Source organism: Lynx rufus, unplaced genomic scaffold (assembly GCF_022079265.1).
Source record: "Lynx rufus isolate CCGP_SWC_20201006 ecotype Redwood Valley unplaced genomic scaffold, mLynRuf1.p SCAF_9, whole genome shotgun sequence".
NCBI lineage: Eukaryota > Metazoa > Chordata > Mammalia > Carnivora > Felidae > Lynx > Lynx rufus.
Window position 1 is genome coordinate 100,912,725 of NW_025814897.1, and position 16,690 is coordinate 100,929,414.

At 41.4% G+C, this 16,690-nt stretch overlaps 1 protein-coding gene across 1 annotated transcript; it reads right to left on the reverse strand.

Annotated features, from left to right (window-relative positions):
- Positions 1-6,744: 6,744 nt before the first annotated feature.
- Positions 6,745-7,758, reverse strand: LOC124506034 (olfactory receptor 4C6-like). The gene has a single exon (XM_047072045.1). The coding sequence runs from the start codon at positions 7,756-7,758 to the stop codon at positions 6,745-6,747; it is 1,014 nt and encodes a 337-aa protein (XP_046928001.1).
- Between the last annotated feature and the right edge of the window lie 8,932 nt (positions 7,759-16,690).

The following is a 16,690-nucleotide window of genomic DNA, read 5'->3' on the forward strand; positions in this document are numbered from 1 at the left end:
GGATGGGAAAGGCTGCCTCAGTGCTTTTCAATTTTGGTCTTTTGGTTTTGTAGGAGGACGTTTTAAAATACGTATTTGCATTTTTGAAGATGACGTAATTGAGGCGTGTGATGCATACAGCACCACACCGCATCACGATCTCATAATTAAGTACCGTCATGTGATTCCATTTCAGTATCTGAGTTTATAATTCCCATCAAGTTGGCACCAAGAAGTATTACTTTGAGTGATATAGGCTAATGAGAAAAGAATCCAATGAACGTCATGAGTATGTGAAACATTTCTACCAACTGAAGACCAACTGTTATCATGTCCCATCAAAGATGCCCAGGATTCTTACATAGAAAAAGGTGGCAGAATAAATAGTTAAGTCCCAAAGAGGACCTTTGTCAGAGCTCTCAGGGCCATATTTACAAGAGGCAATTATGTTTCCTATTCTAAGTGAACACTCCTGATTTCCCAAATTTTGTGTCTTGCCGTTTCATTTTTGAAACCTTTGAATCTGGTCATGTGATTATTATATTTAGTATTATTGGTTCTTAAGTAACCAAGACATAATAAAACTTTTTTTTAATTCTTATCTCTTGTTGCTCCTTAAAATTTTATATAGCGAGAGAAAAGATATGTTTGTGTGTGCTTGGAAAGCTTCATGAATTTTCTTCTCATTCTTAGATCATATATAGCCTAGATTCCCCCAGATTTTAGATAAGGACTCAGTTGGGAGGGGTGGGAGAAGTGGTCAGGGGACAGAAAGGTCTTGCTTGACCTGGTAACTTAACAAATTGGCTGACTCTGCTTCTGGCAAATGTTGAAAGCTTTTTATTTGCCTTCCCTTTGGGGGATTTTTGTAAGCTTTCTAATTTTAGTATCCTTGATGTGGGAAGAATATTTCTCTTTCTTATGATCACTGATGACCCCTTGTTAGCACTTAGAAAGCCAGCAGTAACCTTCAAAAGTCTCCCTCCTTTCCTCCCTCCCTTCTGTCTTTCCTTCCCCCCAGTGCTCCCTCCTCCTCTCTTCCTCCCTCCTTCTCATCCATTCTTCCTTCCTTCTTTCTCTTCTTTCAACACATTGTGTACTAAATGCATACTAGGTTCCATGCCTGATGGATACAAAGTTGAATGAGAGAGTCACAACCCCAATCCTCATGGAACCTAAGTCTAAAGACATTCCTTAAAATGTTTCAAATTTAGGTGTTTTTTTCCTTAGGTCCAGCCATAAGTTTTGTTATTTTAAATTGTTCTTATAGTTTAAAATTGGAAAAGAAGGCATGGGATTTAAAGATTTTTTTTTCTCAAGTCATCTTTTCCCAGAAAAATCCCACTTTCTTTCCATGGTAATTCTATTCCTTGACTTCCATCATGTCATGGTATCATGATTATTTTGGTACTTCTCTAATCTTAACTTCCTGGTCCACTTTTTGCTGCTATAATTTCCTGTCTTCTAAAAGCCTTTGTAAACCTAGGTTCTACCCTTGGCTCATTCTTCTCATCACATGCATTACTTGGGTACTGTTATCTACTCTCCTAGTTTCAACTAACACTGATACATCAATGTTCACCATATTCGATCTCCAACTTGACTTTCTTCTGATTTGAAGTTTGTTTCTCTGTCCTATTTGATATCTTTCGTTACATCTTCTGAGGGTTTCAACAGATTGCTTATGGTATTCAGTCTGAGTTCCTTAACTTAACACACCGTAGTTGCCAGTATGTACCTCTCCAACACTATTTTCTGTATCTTTCTGACTAAAAATATATGTCCTGTACATCCTGAATTTCTCCAGACCAAAAATAATGATAGCTATTATTATTCAATCCCATATCTGTTAGCTCCTGCTGTGAAACAACCATGCAATCTCAGTAACATAAAACTATATATATATATATATATATATATATATATACACACACACACATATATATATGTATTTTAATTGTTAGTTTATGGATCAGCTGGGGTGTACTTCTACTTTTAGTTGAGCTCATTTAAACATCTGCAGTCAGCTTCAGGTGGATGGGTGGCTCTATGATCTTCTCTGGGACCTCTCAGCTGTTTGGGTTCGATTAGCTATAGTCTGATCCGATATGATCTTGAATGGGACGGTGGTGCTCTTTCCCTGGTGGCCTGTCGTCCAGCATGCTAATCCGGGGTTGTTCTCATGGCAGAAGTGTCTCAGAGAGCCAATGAAAGTGCACAAACCTCTTGAGGCAGAGGCTCAGAACGGGCGTTCTGTTGGGGTGTCTACCACGTTCTATCGGTCAAAGTGAGTCACAAGGACTTCCCAGACTCAGAAAGGGAAGGTCTGCAAAGTTACAAGGAAACCAGTGTAGATACAGGGAGGCTAATAACTGTGGGCACAGTGTAATAAATCTGGCCCAAATGCTTACCACGTGCCAGGGAGTTTTCAACGTGTTTTGTAGAATTTAATTGATTTCATCCTTAGCAGTGCCTATAGTATACCCTATGTCTTTGTTCATGCTGGTCCCATTACCTGGAATGTCCTTTACTTTGGCTAACTTGGAAACACCTTAGTCGTGTTTTCAGACTCAACTTCAACGTCATCTCTTCTAGGAAGCTTTTCGTTGGCCCAAATGGCTCAGCCAAAGGCTCTTTATTTACACTCCCTTAGTACTTGTAAATTACATCTCAACATATTCATCACATTTTGTTGAATTTAATTAATTTGTGTACCTTTCCATGGCTTTTACATTTCCTATCTCCAGGGAATTGGCATAGAGGAATTTAGAAGCGTGGGGTTAAACTGGGCTTTAAACTGGGCTTAGAAATTTATCTGGAACAATTCACCTGATCTCTTTGTATCTCAGGTAGCTCATCTGCCAAATGGGAGCACAACAATAGTGAATGTATAGATTTATGGCAAAGATGAGATGAGTTAACATTGATAAAGTGCTTAGGGAAGTGCCTGTGATATGATAAATGCACAATAGATACCCTTCATTATTATTGCTTATATTTGCATGATCACAATACACATAATCAGTAATGTTTCAATAAGCTGAAACATTTTTAAAACTCTTCGAGGAACTTAAAAAGCGGATGTCGTCTTTCCGAAACAATCAAGATGATGTTCTGAAAAATATTGCTTAGAGAAATTAGTTGAAAGGGTTCAAACATGGGACTGAGCAGGATATATATTTAGTGCTGCACTGACAAGTTACACCAGGGAAAGTTAAGTCACTCACAGGAAAAGTTTCCCTTCTTCTCTCATTTCCCAGCTTCCTTTCAGTTGGGCGCAAGTGATTTTATCTGCCTGGCCCCTGTGGATTACTACAGCTTTGTGATATATTTGCTCTTGGTTCTTCTCCCCCTTCCCCCCCTCCCCATCCCCCCAAATCTTTGACCATTCTCACATATATATTCAACCGCATGGAGTTTAGAATCAGTTTGTCAGTTTCCATGAATATCATCTCCAGAGATTTTGATTAGGAGCTCACTCAGTGTGTCAATTAATTGGGAAAAGTTAACAACTTTCAAATGTGAGTTTCTCCTATCATGAATCGTAGAACTCACCTTACTCAGTTGTCATATGTCTTTTTGTGAAGACGTTTAGTCTGCTTTTTGTAATTTTTGTTACATCTCTTAGTTTGATGATGAAGACCATTTATTTTATTTTTTAAACTTGTTTATTATGCTTACATTTGGAAGTAATATTGTGCTTATTTTTGACCAAGATTTTTAATAAACACTATAATATGTCTGTTGATTGTGTTGGTTTTGCTAAGTAGATGAACACATCACCCAGCAATGAATTCTGTTGCTTCATTTTCGGTTCTGATTGCCTTATTTCCTTTGTACTGTTACTTCATTGGCTGACACAGAATTTCCAAAGTGACAGCCAATGGACTGGAATTCACCTGAAAGTTTGTAAATTTGTTTGATCCCAAATTGTTGTTTAGAAGAAGATTTTGCCAACCTTTAAAAAAATTAGCCATCAACATATTCAAATCATTAAAAGTTATATGAAATATGGATGCCTGGGGCGCCTGGGTGGCTCAGTCGGTTAAGCGTCTGACTTCAGCTCAGGTCATGATCTCGCAGTCCGTGAGTTCAAGCCCCGCGTCGGGCTCTGGGCTGACAGCTCAGAGCCTGGAGCCTGTTTCAGATTCTGTGTCTCCCTCTCTCTCTGACCCTCCCCCGTTCATGCTCTGTCTCTCCCTGTCTCAAAAATAAATAAACATTAAAAAAAAAAAGAAATATGGATGCCTGATTTGTCTTAAAAATCTGAGTGTGGGGCAAATTTGGATATATGCTCCCCATAGGGTGACAACAGAGCAGAGCTTAGTCTGGGCAGACTCTAATAGGGGACAGGATTTGCTCCCTTTCGGTAGGGAACAAATGTTTTACATTTCTTCTTAAACATCTTTGCACAATTTGACTTTACTCAATTTTTAAAATCTTCCTGGTGTCTGTAGGTATATGAGGTTGAGAACTTGGCATTAAGACTCTTAGTAAAATATATAATAATAGCAGTTATAGAAGATGGCCTTATTTCTGAATTTAATGGATTACTCTTCTAATTAACCGGGACATTTTCTTTAGGCTTCTGGAACACACCCTTTCATCAAGTTAAAGAGATTCATTTTCCTTTTAGTTGGTTGTGCTTCAATTATAATTCAGTTTAAAAATTGACATCTCAGAAAGAGCCCCTTTTGCTTTTAACTTTATTATTAGAGTTATATAAATATAACTTTATTATTAGAATATCTTGGTACCAGAAATCAGTAAACTAAAGATTGTATCGGAAAGCAGAATATGTAAAAAATTTCCAGACCTTATGTGCTAAAATGTATTTAATGAGAAATAGAGGCATGCGGTGACCTGAGAACTTATTTAATCATCTATAAAAAATTGTGAACAAACTGGCAGGTAACCCTAAATTATAAGTTGGCACAGTCACCAAAAGCTCTCAACAATAGAATAAGAAACATGAAACTAAAGCTAGCATCGCACTGTTTCTTTAATTGACGTTTATCAAGGTATCAAATCTCACACATCACAAAATATGAAGTCTTGGACCACATTCCGAGGACGTTCCTAGTGTTTATATTATGCGACTCTAATAAAATAAAGATTATCCTAAGCTTTTTCAAAGACCCAAGCCATCACATTGTTGTGGATTTTTCTTCTGTATTGATACATGGAAAAAAAAATGAAAAACTATAAAACTAGGAGGAGTACTTTACTGTGAAATAAAGACATTTCTAAATGTTTATTTATTTTGAGAGAGAGAGACAGAGAGAGAGCAAGCAGGGGAGGGGCAGAGGGAGAGAGAGAGAGAGAAAGAGAGAGAGAGAGTTCCAAGCAGGCTCCACACTGCCATCATGGAGCTGGAGGTGGGACTCAAACCCACGAACCATGAGATCATGAGCTGAGCTGAAATCAAGAGTCAGATGCTTAACCGACTGAGCTACTCAGCGCCCCTACTATGAAGTATTTTTAAACGGTACTGTAAAATTCCTTCTACAATCAAAACTGAAAGAACAAATAGAAACTAGCTGCAAAAGTTTTTTACACTTTGCCTCCAACTCCCCTATAGCACAAAAGTTAAAGTCATTCAGCCTTCCTGGAGAATTTCTGGCTCGAGGTTATTTCTAAGAAACCAAAACAACATTCGTGCGCTTTGCGGTTATAGGGAGCGTTAGCTGTCTCCACACGACATAATCTGACCCCTGTGTACATTTCTCACCTTGCTTCTTGCCACTCTACGTGGACCACTATGTTCCTTGAAAATACCATGGTAGTCCTGTTTTAGAGTCTCCCTTTCTAGAATCTTCATCGCACTCATCCTCACGTGCCGTTTCCTTCTGATCATTGCTGTCATTTATTGGTGTTCTCATCATTAAAAGTATTAAAGTTATTAAAAGTATTAATATATTTCATCACTTTTCCTCAACAATCAGCTGAAATGCTATGGGCTAATAGAATCCTTCTCTTCCTACCCAATATGAAGGACCCTCCACAAAATAACCAGAGCCTTCCATTTCCACAGACTCTGTTCTAATGATCACTCCCTGCCTTTTGTTTGTTTGTTTTTAATTACTTATTGATTATCTCCTTGTTCCCCCCAACTATCTGAACTTGGCTGTTTGGGCAGGGGAGTGGGGAAAGCTCTTCCATTCTATAATCATTCAACAGACATTTATTGAAAACCTAACAGATGCCAGGCATAAATAAAACAAAAGTCCTTCCCACGAGATGTCCAGTACAGAGAAAGCTGGCAAGTAGCCAAAGTCAAATGACGTTTATGTAAAAGCGATTATACTGTTGATCATTTTTACTAAGAAAATAAGGAAGATGTCGGCGTAGGGATTACGGTAGGAGTGGAGGAATCTTTAACAGAGGTGTGAGGGGGAGGCTCTATGAGGTGATAGTGCTTCATCTCTTAGTTTGAAGCTGTAAATTAGGGGGAAACAGCCACCTGAAGAGGAGGAGGGCTTGCTCTCAGAGAGAAGCAAAAACTTGAAGAGCTGTGGGGGCAGGTGAAAAAGTCCCACAACTGCTGACGGACAGTGAAGGAGGAGGTGAGGCGCTCCAGATGTGGACTTAGAGGCAGTAGAAAGATTAAGTGGAGAATTTTACCACAAGGCAGGATGCTTGTAAAGGCAATGGGAAGCCAAGGAGGGTCGAAATCAGTAGCAGATCATAATCCTTTCACAAATCCATGGTCCTTAAATCCTACATCATAAAGACCTTTATATTGTTAAGAAATCCCTCTGGCCGCTAGTGGAGAATGGACAGTTTATTTCTCACACGTGTCTGAAAGAATTCCTCTTTATGGGAGACATGATGCTCCTCGCATGACACGCACCTGCCAACAAAAGCCCCCCCTTTCCCCCACAGTTTCCCCATGGCAGTTTTCACCTCTGCGTTCCTCAGGGTGTAGATCAGGGGGTTTAACATGGGCGTGATGATGGAATCAGACACGGCCATTGCCTTGTCTATGGGGTGAGTGGCCACAGGCCGCACGTACAGGAAAATGCAGGGCACGAAGAACAAGACGACCACAGTGAGGTGGGAGCCACAGGTCGACAGGGCTTTGCGCCGCCCCGCAGAGCTGCAAGACTTCAGGGAGCAGAGGATGACCACGTAGGAGGCCACGAGGATAAGGAAGATGGTCACACACATCACCCCACTGTTGAGGATGACTAAGAGACCCAGGGCGTGGGTGTCCATGCAGGCGAGTTTCAGCAATGGGAACAAATCACATATGAAGTGATCGATGACATTGGGACCACAGAAGGGTAGTTGATACATGAAGAGAAGCTGTATTGCTGCGTGGATAAACCCCCCGACACAGGCGCCTCCCAGCAGCAGGCGGCACACCCGAGGGTTCATGATGCTCGGGTAGTGCAGGGGCTTACAGATGGCCACGTAGCGGTCATAGGCCATCACGACGAGAAGGATGACCCCCACACCACCAAAGAAATGCTCCGCAAAGAGCTGGGCCATGCAGCCTTCAAAGGAGATGGTAGTTCTCTCGGAGAAGGAGTCCACGATCGTCTTGGGGGCAATGACAGAACAGTAGGTGGCGTCCATGAGGGACAAGGAAGTGAGGAAAAAATACATAGGTGATCTCAGGCTCTGACTCGTGATCACGGTTACCACCATGAGTAGGTTCCCCAAGACCGTGGACACGTACAGGATTAGAAACACAGCAGAGAGCATTTTCCGCAGCTCTGGGTTCTCTGTGATGCCCAAAAGAATGAATTCAGTCGCATTGTTCGGATTCTCCATTTATTGGGTGCTTATACGAGCTCCAGCTGGGAGCTGGAAAACCTAAAAATGCAACATCTGATTTATAATTAGTGATTGTTGGCCTCATGTCTTTCCAGGACCTCAGGGACCTTATTATTTGTTTGTATTCATTTATTCACTATCCAAGCATTTGGATCTTAACAACATGCTAAATGAAGAGTTGAAAAGATAGATACTTCATTCATGCCAGCCTCTCCCATGACATTTCTCCTCTTTCTTTATTTAAATGGTTCTTCCATGTGATATAGTTTTCCTCTTCCTTTTCCTCCCTTTCTTCTTATTAATAGCCACATTTTTTGAGTGCTTATCTTACTCCAGGTACTAGAATAACCCTATGATGTTTTTTGTTTGTTTATTTTGTTTTTTGTTTTTTGTGTTTTTTTTTTTTTTTTTGTTTTTTTGTGTCTTGTTTTTTACAGATGATGGAGCAGACCCTCAGAGTTTAGGAGACTTAGCCAAGGTTGCACAGCTCGTAAGTGGTGAAGCCAGAACATGGGCCACACTTTCTGACTCCAGAATCAGTGCCCTCAAATATCAATATTGCTTCCTTAGTAATTATTCTGTGAGTTTATCATTTGCTAATCCGTGCGCTAATTACAGTGCGATATATTATCCTGTTTTATCTTCAAAACAATCTGAGGTGGGTTATGCTTCCAATGCTCTTTTCCAGATGTTGTGACAGTTCCATTGTAATTCTGTAATTTACCCATCAGTATTAAATGCTCAAAATATACCTAAAAGTTGTGGTTGTATAATACCTGGGTAATATACCTAAACTGAGTAAGATTATACACAGTGATAGTTGATGGGGGGTGGGAGGGAGGGGAGTGTGGGTGATGGGTATTGAGGAGGGCACCTTTTGGGATGAGCACTGGGTGTTGTATGGAAGCCAATTTGACAATAAATTTCATATTAAAAAAAATAAACAGTGATGGTCCAGCAGATCCAGGTCACAACAGACTGACTCAATCCTGAACCAGCCCTAAGTCATTCCTTTTGGTGTCCTCTGTTCCCAAAATGGAGCAAAGTTTCCCGGGGACATGAATGGCAACAATTCGGCAATTCTGCTCTCCTTTTAAAGAAATGTAACACATCTTGGGAAGTTAAATCTCTTACAAGAGGTAAATCTCTTTCTGGAATTTTGATTGCACGGCTCAAGTTGCTAACTACTATGTTCCACTACTTCTTTTCTTTTTTTTTTTTTTAACGTTTATTCATTTTTGGGACAGAGAGAGACAGAGCATGAACGGGGGAGGGGCAGAGAGAGAAGGAGACACAGAATCTGAAACAGGCTCCAGGCTCTGAGCCATCAGCCCAGAGCCTGACGCGGGGCTCGAACTCACAGACCGCGAGATCGTGACCTGGCTGAAGTCGGACGCTTAACCGACTGCGCCACCCAGGCGCCCCTGTTCCACTACTTCTTAAGAGAACAGATGATACGGTGTTTCAAGAAAGTTACTGTTGCAACCCAGAAGAAAAGCTGCAGTGAAGACGTGCCTTGTATACTACTGGGAACTACTTTTTAAAAAAATTCCTTTACTTTGAGAAATAAAGAGAGAGACAATGGGCATGAGAGGAGGAGAGGCAGAGAGAGAGAGAGAGAGAGAGAGAGAGAGAGAAGAGAGAGAGAATCCCAAGCAGGCTCCACACGGGGCTAGATCTCACAACGGTGAGATCATGACCTGAAGTGAAATTCAGAGTTGGACGTTTAACCCACTGAGCCATCCAGGTGCCCCACTCCTGGGAATTTTTAAGCAGAGGATGGCTGCTATACCTTAGGAATTTTTGAGAGTAAGCTTCAACTGATGCGTGGAGTATACCACTGTGTGAACGCTGAGAAGTTCCTCACACAGTTCGGCAACCCCACCCCACCCCACCCCGTGCACAAAATGCAGAGCGCCCACAGGTGACCGTGGCAGTGCCATTTATTCACATTGCTTAACCTCCTCCTCTCCCTCCTGACCCAGGAACTGAGATCTTTCTTGTAAGGATGTTTGTGAATTACAAGGAACACTGACTCCAAGTCAGGGAATGAGACGTGAGTTTTACTCCATGTTGTGTCACTAATGTGGTCTGCCATTTGGGAATGTTGCTGGCATCTCCCAGCCTCAGTGTCCTCACTTGCAATATAAGGATGGCTCACTAGACGAGTAACAACAAAGGACTCTGTTGCCTTCTCACAAAAGCACTCATCTCTTAATTGATTGTATTGATTGTTTAAGCCCCTGGGTACGTTTTCTTAGAGAGGCGATTTATTTCGTGTTAAAAAAAAATTGAGTGGGTGGTTCAGTTGATTGTCAGCCTCTTGATTTCAGCTCAGGCCATGGTCTCGGAGTTCGTGAGTTCGAGCCCCACGTCTGGCTCTGTGCTGGTAGCAGAACCTGCCTGAGATTCTCTCTGTCCCTCCCCCCACTCATATTTCTCTCTCTCTCTCTCTCTCTCTCTCTATATATATATATATATATATATCTCCCTCTCTCAAAATAAATAAATAAACTTTAAAAAATTGGAAAGCCACCACTCTAAGTAATATCTAATGTTCCATTTGTCTTATGGCTTGGGGCTTGAGTGACTTCATATCCATACAGTATAGAATTGAATTTTTCTTTGTAACATTCAGCCCAACACCAGCACCTTCCCCCTTAACTTATTCAGCTTCATTTCTCCGTTCTCCTCATTTTGTTTATTTCACTGTCATCCCATCCACTTCCTGCCAGACTCCTAGCATTTCTTTCCACAGCTGCCTTTCTGTTTGCAGGGAATGTCACTGGATCCGGACCCAGCAGACCTGCCAAAAGTCACAGCCAGGCCACTTACTGGCTTAGTGATCTCAGCCTCTGTAAGCCTCAGTTTCTGCAGGAGCACAATCACTAAAACAGAAAGACATACATAACTCACAGAATAATGGACATAAACTCACAGGATGAGAGAGGGGCCAGAGAGAAAGACCTCAGAGGGAAGGAGAAAGGGAAATGGAGGGAGGGAGAGAGAGAGAGAGAGAGAGAGAGGAGAGAGGAGGAAGCTGAATTGGAAAAAAGCCATCAGAGAATCTCTTAGTAATTCTTTCCAGAATGCCTATGAGCAGTTTTTAGAAAACTACACATTTTATTTTCCAGTTTTCATTTCTAAATAAACATTCATTCATTTAATGTTGAAAAATTTTCTCAAAAGGAAACCAAAGTAGATCAAGCAAAATAACTTAATCTGATTCAGGTGTGCACTCAAGTTCATAATCAGGGTTCCTTATTCAGAGAATAAGTATTGCTTACCGATAAAGCAAACAAACAGGTATCGAGTGCGAATTACTGACATACTTTAAGAGTAATAGACACGTATGTACGTATTCGATGTAATCAATTCAATTAATGTTAGATTCGAAAATAACTTCTAAGCTATAATTCTATGCAATAACTGAAACCTACATATGAAATGCTTACACCAAACAATGGAGATGATTCGTAGAGCTTAGATTTTACAGTTGGTCAACAATGGAGAGTGGCATAACTAAAGCTTCTAAGGTCACTTAACCTAAGATCTTACCAAACTCAGGATTCTGTCACATGAAGTAAGTTCAGAGAGTCCAAGAACCAGGTGCAATTTTTCTCACTTGGTTTTTCTAACCGTGGAGGCAAAGTCTCTAGGACATAAACAAGGGAAAAGCCATCATCCACTTTTTACATCTTGGCCAAATTTGTAGAACTGGGATTTGTATTGCTTTCAAAGAGAGAGTTAAACAGGAGACTTAAGTAGGTATGCTCTTAAGGAGGAAATAACCTTTCTCCAAGGGATTACCAAGGGATTTACATTTTCTCCAATTAAGGACAACTGCTAAAAGATATCCAAGTACAGTGCTTACCAAATCATTCAGGTTTCTTTTTGAACCCTAGTTGATTGTATTCTTAGGTCAACGTAGACACGGCTCTTGTTCAACTTCTTAGAAGATACATTATGAAATTAATGTTCTCCTTTTGGCAAAGAGGATCTGTTTGGGCAGCTGTGACATACCACAGACTACATCATTCTAGTTTCATCCCCCGAGGCCGAGTCTCCACTGATGAAGGTGCTAACCCCCGAGCCAGTGAATTCTCATCCATCTGCTGTAACAATGTGGTATTCCCAGGGGACAGGATCATTGCTGGGGTCAGACCGAGCCGCTTCACAGCAGAAGTCGAGGTCAGTCTCAACGATTGAGTCATTTGTTCCTGCACTGTGACCCGTAGGGTAGTTATAGGGGAGCCACATGTGTTAGCATCCAACAGAGCCATGGGTTTTGTAACAGGATTTTTTTCCCTCCCTTTGGAATAATCTTTGTAAATCTTAAGAAGTTATTCAATGGCAGTTGTTACCCTTGAGCAGTTCCACACATAAGTGGAAGGCCGAACTTTGGTTCTATAAAAGAATTCCTAACCTATCAAGATTCTCTACTCTGAGACAGTCAAACTGACTTACATTATCTCCTAGGGTCCTACTTTTTCCTGATTTCCTGTTGACAATTTTTAATTTTTGTGTCTCATTCATAATTATTTTGGCACCCTTCCCCCATTGAGTTCGTGGTGACTCCCATTCATTGGTTTCGATAAAACATAAATACTATACCCTGGGTTAAATGGTATTTTTTTAGTACTTTTCGAGTGCTGAATGTTGAACTGTTCTTACTTGTATTCCAGCCTCCCAGGCAGGATATGACTATCAAATGGCAGAAAAAGGCCAGGAATTTTATTATTATTATTATTATTAATTATTATTTTTTTTTAATATTTTTTTCAACGTTTATTTATTTTTGGGACAGAGAGAGACAGAGCATGAATGGGGGAGGGGCAGAGAGAGAGGGAGACACAGAATGGGAAACAGGCTCCAGGCTCTGAGCCATCAGCCCAGAGCCTGACGCGGGGCTCGAACTCACGGACCGGGAGATCGTGACCTGGCTGAAGTCGGACGCTTAACCGACTGCGCCACCCAGGCGTCCCATTATTAATTATTTTAAGTAGACTTCACATTCAGCACAGAACTTAGCATGGGGCTTGAATTCACGACCCTGAGATCAAGACCTGAGCTGATAGCCAGAGTCACATGCTTAAATAACTGAGTCACCCAGGTGCCCAGGAATATTTTATTCTTTTTTTTAATGGTTATTTACTTACTTTGTAAGAAAGAGAGAGAAAGCGCATGCAAGCCGGGGAGGCGCAGAAAGAGAGAGAGAGAGAGGGAGAAGGAAAGGGAGAGGGAGAATCCCAAGCTGGTCCCAAGTTGTCAGAGCAGAGCATGATGTGGGGCTTGATCTCACAAACCCTGAGACCATGACCTGAGCTGAAATCAAGTGTCAGATGCTAAACCAACTGAGCCACCCAGGTGCCCATGTATTAGTTTATTCTTCCTCCAGTTTCTGCTGCCTCTAATTTGCAGCAACAATTGCAACTTTTGTCTTTTTTTAGTAGTTATGTATTGCATGTAATATATTACAGGAATAAGACTTTTTCGAGGCAAATATAATTGCCCAAAATGGAATAAACAAAGTGATCCTTAATACCCAGATTCCCAGCAGTGGGCATGTCACTTTCTAGCAATAACAGATCTTCAGCAGATTCAAAGGGTAAGAGGGGGTTGAGAGACGCATGACGCTTTTGAGAAAGGTATTTTGAGAATTGAACATAAAAGGTAACATTCAGAGAATCTTTACACGTTACTCTGTCACGTATGTATTTTACATTTTCATGGAGGGACATTACTGCTGAAAGTTACAGGTGATGAAGTGTGACAATTTTGTCACGATTTTCCAAACAGTAAGTCAAAGTATTTTTTAATGGCCAAAGGTATAATTGAAGTTGAATTAACAAAAATTACCTACGGGAACTTATGCCGCAAATAATGCTATAGTATAGTACACGGAATATTAGATTGAAGTTTAAACATATGAATTGCAATACTTCATGTGCTACTGATCAGCCGTAGGTCCTTGGGCGTAAAGCAATTATTAATCTTCTCTAAGTCTTATTTGCTCATCTGTTGCTAAGAGCTGAAAGGGATGGTCTCTGAAGTCTCACCTTCCAAATCCCTCAGGAGTATAAGCGATGTGAAGAACCCAGTTTCCATGGAGACACCAAGATGTAGAGAGTATGCAAAACGTGGCTTTTAGCATTCCACCGTATCTTCTAAAGTGTAGGTGGGTGGAAGAGAGCTCAAGGGAGCCCATGCAAGGTGCCAAATATAAGCTTAAAATATGCTCTATAGCTGGTCACAAGAAAAAAACCAATCTGCTCTCCAGGTAGGAAGATCTTTAAAGGCTTTATTAATGTGGTAAAGGAAAGAAGAGGCAGAATGGGAATTCCTTGGTAACTGGAATGACGTCCATCCAGGAATAGAGTGACCATTTTATCTGATACTCAATTTTCCAAATGTATTAAGTAACAGAAATTTTAATATGTTTTAAAATGTTCACATGGTTTATAGGAATTTATACATAATGAGATGTTTTGAAGAGATGTCTGAAGTTCTGTGTCTTGGTGACATGTTGAAATCTAGCCTAGATCTGTTCAATTTTAGTTCGATTTGCTTTCACTACACGTGACCAAAGATCTGAATCTACCGAGGTTTTTTTATATTTTATTTCTAGGGGCGCCCGAGTGGCTCAGTTGGTTAAGCGACCCACTGCGGCTCAGGTCACGATCTCGCGGTTTGTGAGTTCGAGCCCCGCGTCGGGCTCCGTGCTGACAGCTCAGAGCCTGGAGCCTGCTTCAGATTCTGGGTCTCCCTCTCTGCCCCTCCCCTGCTCACGTTCTGTCTCTGTCTCTCAATAACAAATAAACGTTAAAAAAAAGTCTTATATTTTGGTTCTACACATGTTAGAAATCTATTCTTTCCAAAAATAGTTATGGAGTAACTACTATGTGCCAGATCTATTTTAGGTGCTCGAGATAAAACAGTGAACAGAACAAAGATTCCTGACCTCACGCGCTTAGATTCTAGTGAGGGAAAGAGAAAAATCAACAATAAACACACGAGCAGATGGTTTGTTTCGTTACAAGCTTACATGTACTGTGGAAAAATACGAAGGGGAGGATGGTAAGGATCATCAGGGCTGGGGGGGGGGCAGCCTGCAATGGTGCTGTGTTGTGTAGTATTGTATTTTATAGTGTTTATTTTTACTGAAGTATAATTGGCATACAATATCCTAGTGGTTTCAGGTGCATGTTATAGTGATTTGATATTTTTATACATTATGAAAATGATCCTCATGGTAAGTGTAGTTTCATTCTATCACCCTACAAAGTTATTACAACATTACCGACTCTATTTCCTGTGCTGTACATTATATCTCCATGGCTTACAGTCTGCAACTTTAATAGGTGGTCAGAGTAATCTTCAAGGAGGACATCCTATTTGAATAAATACTGGAAGAGAGTGAGGGTATACACTGAAGAAATAGGTTGGAACATTTGAGGCCAGTGAGATTGGAGCCCAGAGAGTACCAGATGAGGTCAGAAAGGGAGTGGTGGGTTCGGATCAAGTAGGTCACATTAAGTGACTTTAGTTTTTTTTTTTTTTTTTTAACATTTATTTATGTATTTCGAGAGGGGATGGGGGCACAGAGAAAGAGGGAGACAGAGAATCCCAAGCAGGTTCCGCACTGTCAGCACAGAGCCCAATGTGGGCTTGATCCCAGGAACCGTGGGCTCATGACTTGAGCAGAAATCAAATCATACCCTCCACCAACCGAGCCAGCCAGGTGTCCCAAATGACTTTGTTTTTTTACGAGAGTGATGAAGAGCACCGCTGGAGAGTTTTAATCAGAGGAGAGACAAGACCTGACTCTCAGGTGACAGGTCACTTTAGCTGCTTAGATAGGATGTGACTGGGGTTACGTGAAGGCAAGGCAGTAACTACAGAAGCAGGGGTATCCCTGTGGATTTCGGTGACCTCGGTTGGGAATCCACATGACTATAACTCATTCTTAATAGTGAAGATGGTGAGAAACATCAGGTCCTGCCTATGTTTTGAAGGTAGAACTAACAGAATTCTGTGTCAGATTGGAATGCGCAGTGTGAAGAGAGAAGCAAAGAGTGACTTAAAGATCTTGACCTGAGAAATTGCTAGGATGGACTTGCCAACCGCTGAGAAGACAAAGCGCTGAGAGAGGAGCGTGGTGGTGGGGGGTGGGGGGGTGCGATGTGTGGCAGTGGAGCCAGGGGTTCATCCTTGCGACATTCTGAAGGTGAGATTTTATTAGACAACGGAGGGGAGATTTGGCCAGGCGGTTAGGCACACAAGTGCGGCATTAGGGAGCACTGTCTGGGACGCAGATATAAACTTGTGAGTGTCAGGCAGTTAGATAACGTTTGAAGCTAAGGGATTGGATGCATTTACTGAAGCTGTGTATTGACGGAGGAAAAGGGGACCTGGGACCCGCAACCTTAGGAGTCAGAGAGAAAAGGCAGAATCAACAGGAGAAGGAAGAGAGGGACCAGTAAAGTAGAAGGAAAATCGAGAAGCCAAGGTAAATAGGAAGCCAGTGGACAAAGTATATCAAGGAAATAAAAATGGTAACCATCTCTAATAGTGCAGGTAGATCTAGTAAATCGATGGCTGAGAGCTGGCCATTGGATGTAGCACTGTGGAGGTCATTTGCAACATCGACAGGAAGTGGGGTAAGGTGGAGTGCTGGGGCACCTGCCCGGTATTGGACTGAGAGGGATCAGACACAGAAAGTACCAAACTCTCCCAACATATGTTACTAGGAAGGGGGAGAAGTTAATGCAGAAAGCAGCTGGCAAGGAATAAGCTTGAGGGAAGGGGCTTTTTAAGATAGAGGAAAGGATGGGATGGTTCCATGATGATAGGGAATGATCCAGCAAAGATCAAAAGGTTCTAAGGAAAGATGGGGAATTATCAGACCGCTGCTCTCGTGTAGACAGGA